At 44.4% G+C, this 20,960-nt stretch overlaps 1 protein-coding gene across 2 annotated transcripts in view; it reads left to right on the top strand.

Moving 5' to 3' along the window:
* CXADR (CXADR Ig-like cell adhesion molecule) overlaps positions 1–20,960 on the top strand; it is a 60,102-nt gene that overhangs the window by 13,552 nt on the left and 25,590 nt on the right. For both annotated transcript variants that reach the window (XM_059686810.1, XM_059686808.1), the window contains exons 2-3: positions 12,056–12,222; positions 18,237–18,441. In XM_059686810.1, the coding sequence (XP_059542793.1) occupies positions 12,056–12,222; positions 18,237–18,441 (372 nt within the window). The remainder of the gene's footprint in view (positions 1–12,055; positions 12,223–18,236; positions 18,442–20,960) is intronic.

Genomic DNA, 20,960 nt, shown 5'->3' with positions numbered 1-20,960 from the left:
GCTTCTCCACATTGACCAAGAAATGTCTTGCCACTGTGGGGGAGCAGGAAACTTTCCTCTGTCCTCAGAGGTTTTTTTCCGGCTGGTCTAACCATTATATCAAGAGAAAACCAAATTTAATACATATGTGTGCATAAGAACCCCACATATGTGAGAGTCAAGAGAGCCCACATACATGAGAGTTCCAAAGACAGAGCGTTAAAATGATGTATAGATGGCAATCTGAGCGAAGGATGACATAAGGTGCCTTGTGGCTTCAGAAGGTCATTGCAGGATGACAAGAAGAGCAGATACTCAGTAATGAGTAGTTTGCTGTCCTATAGCTTGGTATGGGCAAGGCCCTTAATTCAGATTCTTCTATTCCTCTGAGTCCAGAAGGTCTTGGTTTCCTTAGCTCAAGATAATTTGCGTACTACAGAGGCACATCTTGGGGTGACTTGTTCTGAACCTCTATACCTCATGCTCCTGTCTCCTCCCCCAATTCTCCAACACAGCATATCTTGGCATTTTCAGATCTACACTTGTTTACAATTCATTTTTCTAACACCCTTACACTACAGTTTCTTGACCTTTAAAATACAGCGACTTTCTATCCATTTCACTTAGGCAGCTCTCTCCTTACACTTCTTCTTCCTCAGAAATCTTGAACTTCGTTGTCACTGTCTCCTGGCTTTCTTGAGCTTTTGCCACTTTTGCTTCAGTGAGATCTCTGGGCCCTTACTCCTTCCCACAGGCTCTGGTCTCTGGTTACTTTAAAACCAGGATTTCTTCACCAATCCCAGCGTCCCCTGGCCAAACCGCAGCTCCCATCCCTGATGTGGGTCAGTTCCTAATGTTCCTGCCCAAGGACGGGTGCACAGCTGGAGAGAAAGAGCTAAGGCACAGCTGTGGACACTGGTTTCATTGTAATTTGAAGTACATGTATAAAGCACCAGAACAGTATGTTTTTAACAAATAAAAATAACTTACTCTTTCAGCTTTTTTAAACCTTATTTTTAATAGACCTTTTAGTTGAAGTATGACATTTATACATAGGAAAATAGGCAGTCTAGAGCGCTCTTTATACGTGTACAGGTGACAGCATTATCCCAGACTGACACATCTATGCAGTTATCACCCAGATCGAGAAATAGAAATAACCCGCATTTCAGAAGTCCCCTCAGACTCCTCTCAAGTTACTTCCTTCACTCTTCAACAGCATAGGTTAGTGCCAGTGCCGTATAGAAGTGGAATTGTGCAGTATATTTTTTGCGTGCCTTTCACTTACTATCATGCTTGCAGATTATTCACATTGTGTAGCTCTGGTTTACTCATTTTCATTGCTATGTGGTATTCTGTTGTTGGACCCATACCACAATTGATTTACCTATTTTGTTGATTGACATTTTTCCCTCCAGTTTTTCGCTATTGTGAAAATGCTGCTATGACATTCTCATGCATGGGTTTTAGTGCACATGTATGTGCACACATTTCTTACCTATGAATTGAATTTCTGGGGTCCCATAGGTTATATGTTTAGCTGTGGTTGATACTGCCAGTTTTTCAAAGTTAGTCATTCCAGATGACACTTCTACAAATAGTCTATGACAGTTCCAGTTGCTCCACATCCTCAAAAATATTAATATTTTATGTCCTTCTGTTCTAATCTATTTATTTTATCTAATTTGATTTACTGATTTTTGAGAGAGGAAAAGAGGGAGGAGGAGAAAGAGAGAAAGAAGCATCTGTTTTTTTGTTCCACTTACGCATTAATTGGTTGCTTCTTGTATATATGTGCCCTGACCGGAGCTCAAACCCACAACTTTGGTGTGCCAGGATGGCACTCTAACCAAATGAGCTACCCGGCCCGGACCCCTGCATTCTAATTAAAAGGTGTCTAACCTCCCATTTCCTAAGTATCATCCTTTTCTGGGATCTTGATCCTTAAGTCTCCGTTCTATATGTGTTCTGCTATCCTTTTATTGCTCTCTCCTTTTGACTTAAAACATGTTCTACATTTCTCATTTCAGAACAAACTTTCTTTGATCACACATGACACTCCACTGTGTTCTCCTGTCCTTGAGAGCCTCGAAAGTTCCGCAAAAACAGTAGTCAGTCACTTCTGTTTTCACTCAGAAACCTCAGCCTCTGTACTCAGATAAATCCCTTTGCAGCACCCCGCAAAGCCCTCAGTCAATCAGCTTAGGCCTGGGTCACCAGTGATTGCGAAACCTAGCTGATACATTTCAGTGTCATTTATTCCCTAACGGATTCTGAGTTCTTCCTCTATGGACTAAGTGTGAGGGATAAAAAATTGAAAGTTACCTTCCCAATACTACAGGAGTTTATTTCCTAGTAGGAGTGACAGGGTTATAAGATGTCAGTGAACTGTCATACTACTAGACACTGTTTATTGAAAAGATCATATCCGGTCATGCTGGAACTGTTCTAATGCTTTACATGTATTATTTTTACTTAACCCCTACAATGAAAGACGCACTATTACTCTTAATTCCCATTTTATTTTTTTAAAATATGTTTTTATTGATTTTGGGGAGAGGGAGGGAGAGAGAGAGAGAGAGAGAGAGAGAGAGAAACATCAGTGATGAGAGAGAATCATTGATCGGCTGCCTCCTGCAGATGCCCTACTGGGGATCAAGCCCACAACCCAGGCATGTGCACTGACTGGGAATCGAACCATGACCTCCTGGTTCATAGGTCGATGCTCATCCACGGAGCCACACTACACTGGCCAGGCATTAATTCCCATTTTAAAGAAAACATTAAGACTTTAAAAAGATTAGAAACTTGCATGTGGTCAAGCAGTTGGAAAGCTCAGTTTGAAATTGAACCCAGATCTGACTTTTTAAAAAATGTTTTTATTGATTTTTAGAGAGAGAAAGGGAGAGGGTTAGAGAGATAGAAACATCGGTGAGAGAGACAAATTGATTGGCTGCCTCCTGCACACCCCTACTGGGGACCGAGCCTGCAGCCTGGGCATATACCCTGACCGGGAATGAACCAGGAACCTTTGGTCATGGGTCGATGCTGGACCACTGACCAGCTGGGCCAGATCTGACTTTAGAGCCCACACTATTAATGGGCACGACTGCTTCCCGAATTCAGTGTGCTACTGGTTCAGAAATGTCCGCACTGGTGAGGTGAACTCGGAACTGCTGCTCCTGCCTTTTTGAGTTGTGGTTGGGAGAGGAGGTGGTGGATGTCAGGGGAAGGCTTCTTGTGGGTTGATTGATGGGTGGTCTAAAATCAGGGCATATTTAGATCTGCAACAGATAATTGAGTTCAACACCCTTAATTTATGTCTAGCCCTAGAGAAGCAACGTGTCCAAAAGGATCAAGCTTTGACAGTGGATTCCTAGTCTAGTATTTATTTCTCTGTTTAAAAAAAGGTTCACCCAAACTCTTGAGCCACGTACTACCTAAAATGCTCTCTCTTTAGAAATGTGTAAAGGAGAAGAATAGTATAAATTCCAAGCCCTCACCCACCATGGTGATTGGAATGGGGTCTGATGACACACTGTGTTTATAGTGATTTTAAAAATGAGTCCTCTGTGCCCGGGGGTGTTTACTGGTGGACTGCTACTTACAGGGTGAGTGCGGCTTGCGAGCCAGGCTGCCTGCATTTGTGTCTTGTTCCCCTTTCAGTGTCTCCGTTCCTTCATTTTACAGCGGGGATAGCAGTAGTACCTCCCTCAGAGTTGTTATGAGAACTGGAATATTAATATGTTTGAAGTATTTTGAAAGTGCCTGGCCTCAGTCACTCTTGGTTACTATTTATTGTCAAGATGATGATTTCCATTTCCGTTTATTTCCTGGGTGTCTGCTTTTCAATTTCTCCTAGTGGGTGGAGAGCTGGGAATTTATATTAAAAAAAAATGCATAGAAAAGCAAATAAGTATACTTAGTAATGTTAACGTAAAAAAACATTGAAACCTGTAAAAAATTTCTGTGAGTTTATTTGAGCCAGACTGTCGACATATGCCAGGAAGCAGAACCTCAACAAATTGAGATAATGCTCCAGAGAATGGCGGGTTACATCTATGTTTATACATTGCAATCAAAGGAAAGGGACGTAGGTGGGTTACATGAAATCCATTGGTGATAGACTAGAGAGGCAGGAGAAAGCAAAGTTGGGGCGGGGGGATGCGGGGGAGAAGCCCCTGGGATTGGATAAAAAGTAAAATGATGGACACATACTTAGGTGGGTGCAGGAACAATGAACATGATAATGAAGGAATTTGTGGTATCTGTCCTGGCGCCTAGCACATTTGGTTGTGCCCCAGGGGCTCCAGAAAAAGGGAAGTTACAAGTTGTGCAGACATTTCAAAGTGTATGTTATCATAGATGCAAAGACAGATAGGTTCCATTAAGGTAAAGGTTGACCTTTTCAGTGAAGATACAGGTCTAGGATGAAACCACACACGGTAACTGCTTTTAGTTAAAGTTTAATTTCAGACCATCCTTTGTGGTTACTTTAGGTCTCTGAGTTTGCAAGACTGCCATGCAGGCCTCCCCTGAGCTTGTCAGGTTCGTATGTGGCCCCTTTCATCCACAATGTCATTTCTCGTTTTCAACGTATCTGACTATTGTTAGCTCTGTATACATATTAACATACTGTACTGAGTCGCAAACATGGGAGTTAACAACCAAAACTCCTACTGGATAGCAGAGCATAATTTCTAGTGAAAGGGCGAGTCGTCGCGGGGCCTGACCACGCTGCTGGCGGCCTCGGGCACCGACTCCCCAGCCCACGGCGGGAGCCCGGCGCAGGCTGCCGCCCGCCCGCCGCCCCCGGACCAGACCCACGTGGCAGCAGCGGCGGCGGGGCGCGGCTCGTGCCCTCGCCCGAGGAGATGGAGGAGGAGGCGATCGCCGGCGCCCCCGGGAACGAGATGGAGGAAGTGGACTTCCTGTCTGGGCTGGAACTGGTGGATCTGCTGGACCCCCAGCAACCGGACTGGCCCCTGGAGCCCGGGCTCAGCTCGCCCTGGGGGGGGGCTAGGACTGCGCCCTCCATCTTGCCCTGGGTCCTCCATTTTTGGGGCGGCCGCCATGTGCTCAGGAGAGTGCCTTCTTCCCGGAAGCCCAGGCCCCTGCTGGCCACGCCCAGGATTTCTTTAAACTAACCAATGACAATCAAGGGACGTGCGCGCCATAGAGATGACCACATCCTGTGTACCAAGACCCGACTCGCGCCTGGCCAATCGGCGGGGCCCACAGTCCCCTCCCCTGCCCTCACTCCACCCCCCTGTAAAACCCACAATCCCATCAGGCCTCTCTCTCTCGGCCACTGGGCTACCGTTGCATTGGTGAGTGTGGCAGGGGAGCCAAACCTAGGTTTGAAATGAATGACTCTTTGCTTTTGCGTCGGACTCGCTGGCTCCCTGTGGGTTCTTGGGAATCATGAAATCTGGGCACAACACTAGCTTCCTTAAGTGTTTGTTTGTTTGTTTTTAAATCCCCTAGCAGTGTGAAAAGCCTAGCTGGAGTAGGGAACTAGAACTAACTGACGTAAAGCGTTCTTTCTTTTCGCTTTCTAGAAACACTATTTAGATGACGTTTTAAATATTGCTAATCCCAATGTTACTTCCTGGCGAGAAGGAAGGCGGAAACTGGCACAGGTTGGAACTAGCATCTGGTGAGGAGGGAAGGGAAATGATCCAGATTACCTGGTGGTTGGGTTGGCGGAGGCCAGAGTGGCACCAGGTGCTAGACTGGCACATGGTGTTAGACCGTGGGGGTCAGACCCAGACCTGGGTTCAACAGCCTCGGTACTTGAGTTCTGTCTAAGAAAGAATTCAGAGCCCAGACTCAAACTATAAACGGCATTTTATTTAGGAAATCACAGAGATCGAAGGAGTGAGTGGTAGAAGAAATGGGCTCAGGAAACAGGTGTCCTTGGAGGTTAGGACTAAGGAAGGTAAAAGTAATGCTCCGGGAAGGGAAGGAGAGAGGAAGGCAAAGTTAAATCCCCAGGACGGGTAGGGGAGGGAAGGGCATGGGTGTGCTCCTGGAGGGAGAGCACAAGGTCCTCTGGCCTAAGGGCTTTTAAGGGTGGGACTATTAGGGGATGTGATTCTCAACCTTCCTAACGCCTCTTTAATACAGTTCCTCATGTCGTGGTGACTCCTAACCATAAAATTATTTTCGTTGCTGCTTCATAACTGTAATTCTGCTACTGTTATGAGTCATAATGTAAATATCTGATATGCAGGATGTATTTTCATTGTTCTCGACCCACAGGTTGAGAACCGCTGCAATAGATTCTCAGCTTTTCAGGTGTGTCCTTTGAGGGTCATGGTCTCCGATGATTGGTCTGCTGGTCAGCAACAGGGCAGGGGCCATCAGTCAATGCAGCTGGTCTTAAGGCAGCCACAGCATCCCTTGTCTGATTTTGCTGCTTTTCTGAGCCTGGAGCTGAAATACAACTGAGACCCATCTCTTATCTTTAGAAAGGAAAAGGTCGGGGACTAAACTGCATGACTAGCGACATGAAAAATCAGAGGTTACAAACTACGTGATCAGTGATATGACAGGAGAGGATAGGTTATCCTGGGGGCGAGGTTCTTGTTTTCCAGTTTTGTCCCTTGCTAATAGGCATCTGGTGAGTTTCTGTACCTGGCCCATCGTCTTGGCTCTGCTCATGTCTAACTGTCTATATAACACTCTGACTGGGAATTGAACCCACAACCTTTGGTGTATGGGATGATGCTCCAACTGACTGAGCAACCCAGCTAGGGCTTAAGCAGTGTTCCTATGCAAGGTTTCTAACTTTTGTGATCTGAACTCAACAATCTGATGGAATGAACGTGTCCTCTCTGTTTAAAATAGTAAACCCTTAGGACATTCTTTGACATTTCTCAAAAAAACTCAGTGTCTAATTCTTCATCACAGCTGATGTTAAGGTAGTCATAATATACCCCATTCCAAGAAACTAAAGAAATATACAGGACTTTAGGAATTAAATTTAAATTTTCATTTCTAATTTTTCTTTTTGTTGTTGTTGTTATCTTTGGAATGACTCCAGAAATTCTGAGAAGCCACTTATCAGTGGTAATCATTTTCTGCTTGATGTTGTAGAGATAGCTCAGAAATAGCCAGGCAGCTTTTCTTCATCCATAGTTGTGATTTTAGAATAGTCACAACTAAAAGTTTTTCTTAATGTTGTATTTCCCTCATAATTGTATATAATTGTACATAAAGTTGCATATAAAGTTAAAATCATATTAGTTTTTTAATTTATTTTTTGTTATTCCTTACCTGAGGATATTTTTTCCATTGATTTTTAGAGTGGTACAAAGGGGCAAAGACAGAGAGAGACATCGATTTGAGAGAGCGTGCCCTTGACCAGAATCGAACCCGAGACCCTTCAGTTTGCGGGCCACTGCTCTATCCACTGAGCAAAACTAGCTAGGGCTGATCATGTTAGTTTTTTTAAAACCAGATTTGCTAACATCTATTGTAATATGGGTAGTAAAGTAATAAGCAATGGACTGCTCCCATCAGCACGTGACAGGCTGGCTCAGCTCCCTCCCAGCTCTGTCTCCTGTCAGCTTCATTGCTCCACCCCTTTGCTTCCCTGGATACGGGTCTTCCCATGGCCTTCCTGCTTTCCCCACAAGGTCTGGCAGGGCTCTCCTCTCCACCCTCATCACTCCTTCACCTTCCCTCTTCTCTGAGCTCCGCCCTCCATTCTCAGTTTTGTAGTTTTGTGAAACCACAGGGCCAGAGGGCTTACTAAATAAGGCTTGGGGATATACCCTCCAAAGAGAATCTGTTGGGGGAATGAACCTATTTGCTTAAGGGCAGGGAGTGTAAACAGCTGCCTATGAGAGTGTTGTGTAATCTCGGAGGAGGTGGTTAACTCTGCCTGTGGGGATGGGGATAGCCTTTGAGAGGAGGTGAAAGGTGGCGGTTCTGTGATAAGTGGCTGGAGGTGCTCTCAGTGGGAGAAAGTGGGCATTTCAGACGGGAAAACAGGGAAAACATCCACACACACGTGCTCCACAGATGGGGGGGACTTCACACTTCCCCCAGTGCTTCCTCTCATTAACTGTTTTTAACTCTTTAAAGATAAAAGTGTTTTTTATGTATTAAATAAGAATAAAAGGTACTATTACAAAAACAAAGTTGTATTTTATTCTAATTTGAATTTAGAAAAATTTATATGGCTGATGTCATTTAACTTTTAAATTTAATTTAATAAAATAAAAACCCTAAAAGCATAGAGTAATCAGGAAGTTTTAATTGTTGTTGTTTTTAGCAAATTTTCATTCTCATAGTCTTACCTCTATATTTTGGTGCTGTGTCTTGATTCATTTGGGAATGGAAGTTTCATTCTGGACTGTACTCAGATTGTTTTTATCTTACTCAATGCATAAAGTATTACTACCAAGATAAATACAGGCAACAAATTGTCATGGCTATAAAAAGGAGATCTTCAAGTAGCAGGATTCAACTGGCAGATTCATTAATCTTTCAGCATTTCTAAAATTGGTCAACTTTATAATCTAGTCATCGATTTTTTTTCTTCTAATGTACAAGGAACTACAATGGGACATAGAGGTGTCCATAATTTCTCCCAACTGTAATGGAACTAATGATTTAATGATAAATCAACATTATAAAGAATCAGTTAAAAGCACTAGGGAGTATGGGCAGAACATAAGCTCATCTAGAAAATGTGACAAAACCATGTGAGTCAACTTCACAATAAAGTTTACCAGGGAAAAATCTCCAGGATACCATATGCTAAGGCCAGAAGGGTGATACAGATAGCAGAAAGTAAAGTACTGTGAGCACTTGTAGAGAAACAGAAAAAAATCATTCTAGGCTAAGAGGTAGAGGAGTGCTACTTTGGTGAATGAGGTAGGTATGGAACACAGTTTATTAGAAACTAGAGGCCTGGTGCACAGACTCGTGCTGGGGGTTAGGGGGGAGGGCTCAACCTGGCCTGCACCCTCTCACAATCCGGGACCCCTTGGGGGATGTAGCAGTGCAGCCAGGGAAGAGCCTGAGCCAGCGCCTCTCCGCTTGCACTCATCCCGGCCCACTGCGCCTACTGACTTGGAGTCGGGGGAAGTGGCTCCCGCTGTTGCAGCTACGCTCACCAGCCCAGCCCTCAGCCTGGCTTCTGGCTGAGCGGCACTCCCCCTGTGGGAGCACACTGACCACCAGGGGGCAGCTCCTGCATTGAGTGGCTGCCCCCTGATGGTCAGTGCACATCATAGCGACTGGTCGACCGGTCATTCCAGTTGTTCGGTCGTAACAGTCACTTAGGCTTTTATACATATAGATGATAGAAAGTGTGTATTTGGGGATTGAATATTAATTCAGGAGAGACATTTGAGATCATACACATAAATATCAAATCACATAATTTTAAATAGAAATGTTAGATATGAAATGCAGATTGGAGTAGTATGGATTTCTTGGAGGCAATATTAAGCAGTCTATTTGGGCTGAATTAGTGGATTTGGATGGTGTATCGTCATCAATCTTTGCCCAAATTCTAGAGACTTAAAAACAAAAATATGTGTTAGTTCCTGATCCTATGGGTTGCCAGTTTAGGCTAGGCTCAGAGGGGAAGTTCTGGGCTCACTGCAGCTGCCTACAGCTGGTCTGGACTGCGGCTCAGTGTTCTAGGGGGCCTGCATTATGGGCAGTTGCAGCTATTGGTCAGACACCTCAGTTCTCTTCTATGTGATTTGTTTATTCGGTGGCAGATGGCAGGGATTTGAGAGGGCGAGATTGGGAGCAGCAAGGCCTTTTGGGGCCTCACCTCAGAATAGCCGCACTCATGCCGTTTTCTACTGGTCAGTATTAGGCCAGCCTCTGACTTACGGGAGTAGAGAGCCTGTGTCCAGTTTTAATCTGCTATTTAAGGAGTGCACTTAAATGTGATAAAACGCTTAGGATGGCTCCTGAATATAAATGGTCTTGAATGTAATCTGGCTTTTCTTTCATTCTCAATCTTTTGGCTTCTTCAACTTTATTAGCATCTTATTACAAGTGATAGCCAATGTGCTAATGGAAAGGACCATGGGATGGCTAAATCCTCATTTTTGGTTTCTTCTCATTATGGAGAATTAGGATTTGGATTTACTCTAATTTTTCTCTCATGTGTTTATTTTTATGGAGGGAGCAAGGGAAGAGATGGGGAGGAAGCCAGGACCCATGGACAGTGCATGATTTTAGTGCCTTGGGCCTCTTCCAGGTCATAATCCAGCCACGGAAGTTAGTGTGGGTGATGGAGAGTCCTAAATGGGAGAGCTGCTGAAATCTGCTGTTCAGTTGAAACTTTGGTTCTGCATACATTAGATCAGGGGGCCTCAAACTACGGCCCGCGGGCCACATGCAAATACAAATATTGTATTTGTTCCCGTTTTGTTTTTTTACTTCAAAATAAGATATGTGCAGTGTGCATAGGTATTTGTTCATAGTTTTTTTTTGAACTATAGTCCGGCCCTCCAATGGTCTGAGGGACAGTGAACTGGCCCCCTGTTTAAAAAGTTTGAGGACCCCTGGATTAGATGTTTCAAACGTCCTCACAAGGGAAACATAGATTGACAAACTAGTGCTATGCAATCTTTTACATTGTAAATAATAAAAAATTAAGTTTTGTGTGATAGTTCATTTACAGACTAAATCTGCATTTTATACCGAATTGTTAGGTTGTTCAAACTTTGATCTTTCATAAGACATGAGTAGTGAACAGACCTATTTTCATGTGTGAATTGATATGAACAAAATTGCTTTTTTTAAAAAAACAACAAGATGTGAACTGATTGAACTTGGTATTTTTACTCTTATATAGATTAAGAAGTGGTGCCATTTTGCTCAGAGGTTATTTCTACCTTTTATGTGTGTAAAAGATAGTTTTGTTGTAAACCATTCGCAGCAAGAAGGAGACTTTACCTTTATTTTTATTGAATTTATTGGGGTGACATTGGCTAATAAAATTACAGATTTCAGGGATACAATTCTATAATACATCAGTTGTATATTGTATTGTGTTCACAACCCCAACTCAAGAAGAAGGATACTCCTTTTTTAGTACTTACAATGTTTCAGTGGGGTTAAGCTATCTCTTTATGACAGACTCAGTCAGCAGAATCTCTTGGACATTTGTTTGGGGCTCATCTTATTTTGGTGGATTCTTTTCCAGTTTTGTGCGATATAATTGACATACAGCACTGCATAAGTTTAAGATGTACAGCATGATTTGACTTACACATAGTGTGAAATAATAACCACAATAAATTTAGTTAAGATCCATCGGCTCATAGAGATACACAAAAGAAGAAAGAAAAAGGAAAAATAGGTTACTTTCCTTATGATGAGAACTCTTGGGATCTACTCACTTAGCTTAGAAATATTTTCAAGCATTCAATAAAAGTTATGGAATCAAAACAAAAAAGAACACCTTAGAATTAAAAAAGAAAAAAAAAGGTGCCAGAATTCATCAGCATGCGTCCCAGCGATAAGGAACCCCATTGTGTTGATGGCACCAAGGCGAGCATGGCTAATGTCGCCTTGAATTGGCACGACACAGCTGGCCTTTCAGAGACTCCAGCTCAGTTCAGTTTTAAACACCTGCTTGGATATAAACACCCTCTATCCCAGCGGTTCTCAACCTTCTGGCCCTTTAAATACAGTGACCCAACCATAAAATTATTTTCGTTGCTACTTAATGTTATGAAGTAATATTGCTACTGTTATGAATCGTAATGTAAATATCTGATACACAGGATGGTCTTAGGCGACCCCTGTGAAAGGGTCATTCGACCGCCCAAGGGGTCGCGACCCACAGGTTGAGAACCGCTGCTCTATACAGTTGGGAAGTTCTCCGAGCTCTTAAAGGAAATTATATTGAATAAGATATGTTGCCATTCTAATTTTACAAAGGCACAAACTGAAAGCCGGGCACCGTTGAGTTTGAACTCTCTTACTCTGGCCCCAAATCGCATCTTGTTCCCACCGCATCCTCTGTCCCTTCTGAACGGCTGGGTGGGCGGAGAGTTCAGATGCTTAGTTTGTGTGTTTCCTTCTCCAGATGTCACCAGAAGTTTGATTATCACCAGTCCTGACCACATGATTGAAAAGGCCAAAGGGGAAACGGCCTATTTGCCCTGCAAATTTACTCAAGGTCCAGAAGACCAGGGACCGCTGGACATCGAGTGGCTGCTGTCCCCAGCCGATAATCAGAAGGTGGATCAAGTGGTAAGTTGGCCGAGTGCTTGCTCGTTCGCTCAGCAGCTGTCTGTGGAACTTGTCTTCGGTGCCCGTCACTGCGCTGCCCACATAGGCTAGGGGCACGGGAACTTCTGAAAATCAGGATTGTAAAGTGTGGATGAGTCAGGAAGTAGTGGAGCAGACATGATGGCACGGCAGAAATGTGCATAGTGTGTGTTAAGGGTCGGCAAGCAAGTTAGACTTGGTGAAAAGTTGATAGGGCTGAGTTTCTAACTTTTAACACAAGAGTTCTGATACCAGTATAAGGGTCATTAAGTGTAGCAGGGTATAACAGTTACATATTATGCAGAGTCTGTTCTCCATATTTATTTATTATATATTTTAATCCTCTCTGGAGGATATTTTTCCATTGGTTTTGAGAGAGAGAGAGAGAGAGAGAGAGAGAGAAACATCCATGTGAGAGATACATCGATTGTTACCTCCCACAGGTGCCCTGACCCAGGCCAGGGATTGAGCCCACAACTATCAACATATTGTTATAGAAAAATCTTTAATTATAAAATAACTAGAGGCCCAGTGCACAAAAATTTGTGCACTCAGGGGGGAGGGAGTGTCCCTCAGCCCGGTCTGTGCCCTCTCACAGTCTGGGACCCCTCGGGGGATGACCACCTGCTGCCTTAGGCCCGCTCCCCGGGGGATTGGGCCTAAGCTGGCAATCAGACATCCCTCTGGCAGCCAGGCAGCCCTCGGGGGATGCCCACTTGCCAGCGGGGAGCAGACCTAAGCTGCAGTTAGACATCCTTAGTGCTGCTGAGGAGGCAGGAGGGGCTCCCACCACCACTGCTGTACTGGCAGCCATCAGCCTGGCTTGTGGCTGAGCAGAGCTCCTCCATGTGGGAGCGCATTGACCACCAGGGGGCAGCTCCTGCATTGAGCGTCTGCCCCTGGTGGTCAGTGTGTGTCATAGTGACCAGTCATTCCCAGTCTTTCTGCTGTTAGGGTCAGTTTGCATATTACCCTTTTACTATATAGGATAGAGGCCTGGTGCGCGGGGGGGGGGGGGGGGGGGTGGTGCGGCTGGTTTGCCCTGAAGGGTGTCCCGGATCAGGGTGGGGGTCCCGCTTGGGTGCCTGGCCAGCCTGGGTGAGGGGCTGATGGCTGTTTTCAGGCTGGCCACACCCCCTTCAGGGTGGGGGTCCCCACTGGGGTGCCGGGCCAGTCTGGGTGAGGGGCTGAGGGCCGTTTTCAGGCTGGCGGGTAACTGAAGCTCCCAGCCTCTTTTTTTTTCTTTTTTTTTTTTTTTAATTCTGGGATTTATTTACCTTCTATAGCTGTCACTGGAGCTGAGAGCCAGCTCTGAGGCTGTGGCTGGCTGAAAGCAGGTATCTGGGTTTGTTTAGCTACTATAATTGAAACTCTGTTGCCATCACTGATGCTCTAAGCGCTGAGCCCACTGGCGGCTGAAAGCAGGTTTCTGGGTTTGTTTAGCTTCTGTAATTGTAACATTGTTGCATCTGTAACATTGGAGCTCAGAGCTGAGCTGCGGCAGGCAGGGAACCTTGGCTTCCGTCACTGGAGCAAGCAAGCCTCATGCTCGCTTCAGCTGCCTGGCTGCCGGCCGCCATCTTGGTTGGCAGTTAATTTGCATATCTCGCTGATTAGCCAATGGGAAGGGTAGCGAAGTTACGGTTAATTACCATGTTTCTCTATTATTAGATAGGATAAGAGCCTAATGGAAAGCCAAAAGTAGCACAAAGGAGGAAAATTGCCCAGTAATCTCATCTCTAAATAAATATATATGTATATCAATCACCCTTTGCCTTTTTTTTGTTTTTAATATATTTTATTGATTTTTTACAGAGAGGAAGGGAGAGAGATAGAGATTTAGAAACATCGATGAGAGAGAAACATCGATGAGAGAGAAACATCGATCAGCTGCCTCCTGCACATCTCCTACTGGGGATATGCCCGCAACCCAGGTACATGCCCTTGACCGGAATCGAACCCGGGACCCTTCAGTCCGCAGGCCGACGCTCTATCCACTGAGCCAAACCGGTTTCGGCACCCTTTGCCTTTTTATAGTACCAAAATATTTCACTTAATTTAGAATATTGCATATTAGCTTCATCTGACACGTTTAATAAAAAATAAAGTCAATGTTAATAAATTATATTAGACCAGGGAGAAGGAAATAAGTCCACATATTTGGAGGAATATGGTAATACATTTAACCCTTGAGCAACACAAGTTTGAACTGTGCAGTTCCATTATACATAGATTATTTTAATAAATGCTCTAAATGTATTTTATCTTCTTTATGAATTTCTTAATAACATTTTCTTTTCTCTAGTTTACTTTTTTTTTGTAAAAAATACAGTATTGAATGCATATAACATAAAATATGTCCTGATTGACTGACTGTGTTATTGGGAAGGCTTTCGGTCAGTGGAAGACTGTTAGCAGTTAACTTTTTGGGCATTCAGAAGTTATATATGCAGCCCTGGCTGGGTGGCTCATTTGTTTGGATCATTGTCCCGTACACCAAAAGGTTGCAGGTTCAATTCCCGGTTGGGTTGCGTAAAGTGAGGCAACTGATTGATGTTTCTCTCTCCCCCTTCCTCTCTCTCTAAAATAAATTAAAACATATCCACAAGTGAGGATAAAAAAAAAGTTATACGCAAATTTTCTACTCGGTGTGGGGTGGGTGCTGGTAGTCCTAAACCCTGCATTGTTTGAGGGTCAACTATGTACATATTTAGAAGAGAAATTTTATTTTTACTTATGATCCATGTAAAAGAAGGGGTGGGTTATTCAGCCAGTTAATGGCTGAACCAGGGCAGTATGGTAATTACTATTTTTAGCAAATCCAGGCAGTTTGCCCGTGATGTATTTGTGAAGGAAATAATTAAGGTACTTTCCCAAGTTGAGAATGACTAGGGCCACTCCCTCCAAGGACACACCTCTGTCCTGGTTCTGCTGCTGGAAATTCCTTCTCTCTCCCTCAGCAAAGTAAATTGAAATGGACTCATTCTGTCTGCTCAGCCCAGATGCCCTGTTTCCTTCCTCCTTGCCTTCCTCTTCTCACCCCACCCCCCACCCCTTTTCCATGGAGGGCCAGCACCGTTGAACACAGGCTTCTTTCTACCTGAGGCCCTGCGTGCCATCGCGGCCCTGGCAGTGCAGTGCCCATCTCCCTTTCCAGCCCAGGACTCCGCCCTCCTGGTTAAGATGAATGGATGGAGAGTGCGGGTCTTACTTAAATGCTTTTGGCTTAAGACACGTAAGTGAAGCCGTAACAAGGTGCTTCTAGAAACCAAGAAGCCCGGTGTGTGTCCATAGTCTTGTGTGTCTATTCCTGGGAGGGGTGGGAGGCACAGCCTTGCTTCCTGCAGGACTTGTGAGATAGCAGGAAACCAGGGTTTAAGCGTCTACTTTTGGGTTACAAAAATGAGCCTTGGAGTGTAACTCAGTACAATTGGGGCCAAAGAAAGCTAGAAGGGTTAGGGAGAGATGGGTGCAGAAGAGGATGCCTTCATAGAACTTAGCTACATTATATATTAGCTGTGCCCTTTTAATCCTGTGTAATAAAAGCCTAATATGCTAAGTGTCCAGTTGACCGGTCGGCCGTTCAACCAATCCAGGTGTAATATGTTAATGATATGCTAAGGCTGCTCAACTGCTCACTATGATGTGCACTGACCACCAGGGGGCAGACAGTCGATTGGACGACCAGTCGCTATGACGTGCACTGACCACCAGGGGGAAGATGCTCCAACCAGTAGGTTAGCTTGCTGCTGAGGCCCGGCTGATCGGTACTGAGCAAGATGGACTGGACATGCCCTGGAGCCCTCCTGTGGTCCCTCCCCCCGGCACGGGTGGGGTCCCTCAGCCTGGCTTGTACCCTCGCAATCCGGGACCCTTTGGGGGATGTTGGAGAGCTGGTTTCAGCCCAATCCCGCAGGCCAGGCAGAGGGACCCCACTGGTGCACGAATTGGTGCACCAGGCCTCTAGTTTATTTATATTAGCAGGCAGTGTGGTGGGGCACTGGGCTGGAGAAATTTGCATCCTTACTCCTTATATAATCTCTTTAGGCAGTAGACAGCATACCATGGACTGCGTACTTACTCTGTGCTCTGTGGTATTTCATATGCTTTAATTATATGTATTTCAGCCTTAAAACAACACTCTAAAATGAGAATTATTGTTGTACACACGAGGAGGAGAAAACGGAGGCCCGGAGATTTGAATGAACACTCTCAGGGTCACACAGCTGGCAACATTGCCGCTGGGGTTTAAAGCCAGGTCTCTCTGACTTGCCCCCCTTTGCACCTTATGATCCTTTGCACCGTCCTGTACTGCCTCCCATGTTCCAGAAGCCTCTGTTTCCTCAAGTGTGACATGGGAACAAATAAACCTACCTCTCAAGATGGTAATGAGAGTTTTCTGAAATACTGTATGCATAAGTGTTGCAAGCCTACCAGTCATATGGAAATGTTAATAAAATACTGTGCCAGCTCAAAGGGATCTGGTTTGCATCTTAGCTGTGTGACTTTGTAAAAGCTGATCTGGGAGAGTCACAGCTTCCCTGCAGCTAAAGGATCACCGTGGGTAAGACCACCATCCTGCAGGGTTGTGAAGAGAAACCAAAATTGCCTAGTAAGTGTTTGTTAGTTCCCCGTTTCTTAACTGCGGTTCATAACCTTGTCTCCGTGGGAAAAGGCTGTGATAGTTTACAAAGTCGCTACCAGTGGGGACACATCTTATTTGTCAGGCCCTCGTCAAAAGACTACTAAAGTGTGTGAGTAGCAAAATGGGGGATTGAAAGTACTGTAGATTGAACTTTCTGGGGAGCCCATGGTTAAATACAGAGGAACATAGGGCAGCCTCCTTGGAGGAGTTAGTACTGCTGTTGACACATGGGTGTGGCGAGAAGATTGAGCAAATAGAGTAATGGCCGTGTTTACAGAGTAAGTCGGCTGTGCACTTTTCAGCTGTCTACTGTGATTGAGGGCTTCCTCAAAGCAGACACTGAATATATAAATAAGAGATCTTGAGTGAGTTAGGACAGAGGTCAACATGGTAGGAAGGTGACAATACAGAAAGGAACCCAAGTCCCTGCCCTCAATAAATTCCTACAGGAGACATTTCTTTTGATTGTACTCTTTTCCATAATTAACATTATTAAAATTATTTGCTGACTATAATAGACCATAGTCATGTTTCTGGTTATTATTTGCGTTTGGCACCACCGCTCTTTGGCCCTTGGGTCTCAGATGACCCGAATGAAGGATTTCTTAGCACATGTGAAAAATTACAAAGTGTGTTGAATTAAATTTAGTTATACTTAGAGAGGACTATTATCATTCTCTTCCAAGCCAGGTTTAACACAGGATTTTATTTTCCCACTGAGTTTAGCCTTCAGGTATTTCCATTAAACTCAGAAAACACAGTGGAATTAGGAAAGGGTCTTTGCTCTTCTAACAGAAGATTTAAAAGATCCTGTTACCCTGGGCACACATCTTAAGAGGTTTATTTTATGACTTTAACCTATTAGAGTCTAGAACCCTCAGTTATTAAATATTAACCCTCTAGCTTAGTATTAAGACAAAAATGTCTTTTTTGTGTGTGTTTTTGTTAGATTTCACAGGTAAATGATCATAAGCCCTCTTTGGGGGATGGTGATGGTGTGTGCTTGCTTTTAGACACTTGATTGGCATACCTACTGCAGCCTCTGAGCAATAGTTACAGAAATTCACAATTCTGTGTTCTTGTCCAGTTTCACTAACTTCTAATCCAGGGCCATGTTAATCATGTTCGGTCTTCGTGTCTACACTTACAGTGAGAGTGAGTGACCACGCTCAAGGATCATATTGATCCCTCTCCGTTTCCTTAATCTGTGCTTTGAGTAGCTGTGGTTTCCTCGTCTATGTGTTCTTACTGTTTTGGGGGTCCTGCAGTGGCATGGTGTACCTAGAGCTCCTTCAGTAACACAGCTTTTGCTTCATTGTTGTGTTCCTGTCTTATTTTGGTTTTCTTTTAGATTATTTTATATTCTGGAGACAAAATTTACGATGACTACTATCCAGATCTAAAAGGACGAGTACATTTTACCAGTAGTGACCTCAAATCCGGGGATGCTTCAATAAATGTAACAAATTTACAGCTGTCAGATATTGGCACATATCAGTGCAAAGTGAAAAAAGCCCCTGGCGTTGGAAATAAGAAGATTCAGCTGAAAGTTCTTGGTAAGTTATTTTTATTAATGTTACTTATTAACGGGATGAGTTGTCACGGTAGGAGAGTAGCATTTATGTGAGACAAAGCTTAGTTTTTTAGAGTAATAATTTGAAGCATCTGAAGTAACTCTGTCCTCAAATAACATAAAACTAGCCTTTTTTGGATAGAAAAAGTAAGTGACTAGTTTCTTGGTGAAATTCATAAAAGGGTTTGAAAGTAAGTGAAGAGGTTCTGTGATATAGGAAAAGAACCCTGAGCCAGGAGTTAGGGGATCCAGGTTTGTTTTGGTTTTTGGTTCAGATTTGTCCTGAGAATTAAAGAGCATCTTCATTTCCTGGGCTCTAGCCTACCTTTGTGAAACATGACGAGATACGAGATGTACTTGTCATTAAATCTCTGTTTGATCTCATTCAGTTCAAAATTGTTATGTGTACTGTAAACGTTCTCAAACTACAATACCCAGCAAATAAATGAGGTTTCTCTGATGACAAATTAGAGTACAGTGGGGCCTTGACTTACGAGTTTAATTCGTCCCGAGACCAAGCTCATTAAGGAGCTCGTTAAGGAGTTCGTTAACTCAAATTACTCTATCAACTCAATGCAAAAAATCGGCAGAGAGACAGCTGTATCTCAAAAAACTCGTTAGTTGGGACACTCGTAAGTCAAGGCCCCACTGTATTTAGAATGGAGGAGATGGAGTATGGTAAAAGGAATATTGATTTGGGATTCGACCGTTAGACACCAGAGCCATTTAACTCCTTGAGCCTCTCAGTTTTTTCATCCTCAAAAGGAAGGGATTAGCCACACGGTCACTTGGATGTCTTGTCTCGCTCTCTCTGATAGTGAAGAAGGAGATAAGTGTAAAATTTTTGCAAGCTGTTCCAGACTGCAAAGTTTACCGCCCTTCTCTAGATTATGTGATCATGCACCAGCACCCTTAACCCTTCCCATGAGAAACAAAATTCCCTTTGTTTTAAAGAACTAGTAGGGGGTTAAGCGTTTGGGGTTCCAGACTCTTTTGGACATCACTCTTCTCAGAGCAGGAACAAGAGCGCAGGTGTCCGTACACTTGGTGGCAACGTAGGGGCTGTCTGCTGAGTGGTCACACGGCGGGTGGAGGGTGGGGGGTGGGGGGTGGTAAAGGCACTTTGTTCTAAATGGCACCCATTCTCTGGTATGAAAGCAAGTGAACCTGAATGAGGAGCCAGGACTCTGGCAGCGTTGGAAATTCTAACTTTCTGTGTCTACATTCAGAAACATGGAATTACCTTTCTCTTTTATAAATGTGAAAGCAAGCCCTGACTGTTTTGGCTCAGTGGATGGAGCGTCGGCCTGGGGACTGAAGGGTCCCAGGTTCGATTCCGGTCAAGGGCATGTGCTTTGGTTGCGGGCACATCCCCAGTGGGGGATGTGCGGGAGGCAGCAGATCGATGTTTCTCTCTCATTGATGTTTCTAGCTCTCTATCCCTCTCCCTTCCTCTCTGTAAAAAAATCAATAAAATATATTTTTAGAAAAATGTGAGAGCAAGTAAAACTTGAAGAAATCTGAACTCATGTCTCAGACCCAGGCATACCCGGGATTATAACCCTGACTGTGTATCTTCTTTTAGCCCTCCTCTCCAGAAAGCATTGAGTTGAGATAGATCTGGAATTTTAACTGGTTCGAGGTGTTCCAAGCAGAGTATACCAGTTAATCAGACTATCAGAATTTTTTGTTGTGAAGCCCCTGTTTGATGGGGCAGGTACATTGGAAGGGATGTGATTGGCATGTATTCCCAGAAGAGGTGTGGACAAGCTCAGTGTGTGTGTGAGTGAGTGAGAGAGAGAGAGAGAGAGAGAGAGAGAGAGAGAGAGATTGAGATTGATTCTGTAGGACCAGGTCCTGGGTTGAATTTGTAGGTTTCCACAGAAAGTATCCTTATAGACAGGCTGCACGTATCCCAGAAGGAGCCCAGCTTGGACAATAGTGTGGTCAGGCACACTGAGGGCAGCAGCCATGGCTGCGGGGAAGGAGGAATGACACTGTTTCATTAAACGTCACAAGCTGGACATTGAATTCCACGGAATGGATCAGCGGGAGGCACTGACTCAGTAACCTCTCTCCTTAGCTGTGTGGGGAGTCACCAGGGCCAAGTAGACCCTGACTGCAAACCAGGGAGGGGGCCGGGGTTAAATGCAGGGTGAGGGGAAGAAGCAGGAAGTGCGTGCTAATTAATGACTAGTGCTCCGATCCCGTGAGGGTGTCTCTGAGTCAGAGGACAGCTCCTTGCAGCGCTCCCTCCGTGTTGTCAGATGAGTCATGCTGTGGGAGAAACCACTACAATTTCCTTTGAGAGTGAGAGTTGGACAGATGTTCGTCTGTTAGCTTTTCCTGAAGTTCTGCTGAGACAACCTGTGGAGGAAAGACAAAGTGAAGTGCTCTCGAGGGACCAGACCAGTGGTAATCCAGTGGGGTTCTTGCTTGGTTCCCTGTGAGAGGCTCTTCGTAAACGTTGACACGTTTGTGGGAAACCTGGAGATGCCCTCA

Source organism: Myotis daubentonii, chromosome 3 (genome assembly GCF_963259705.1).
Source record: "Myotis daubentonii chromosome 3, mMyoDau2.1, whole genome shotgun sequence".
Classification (NCBI taxonomy): domain Eukaryota; kingdom Metazoa; phylum Chordata; class Mammalia; order Chiroptera; family Vespertilionidae; genus Myotis; species Myotis daubentonii.
This window is presented reverse-complemented; position numbering and strand designations above follow the sequence as displayed.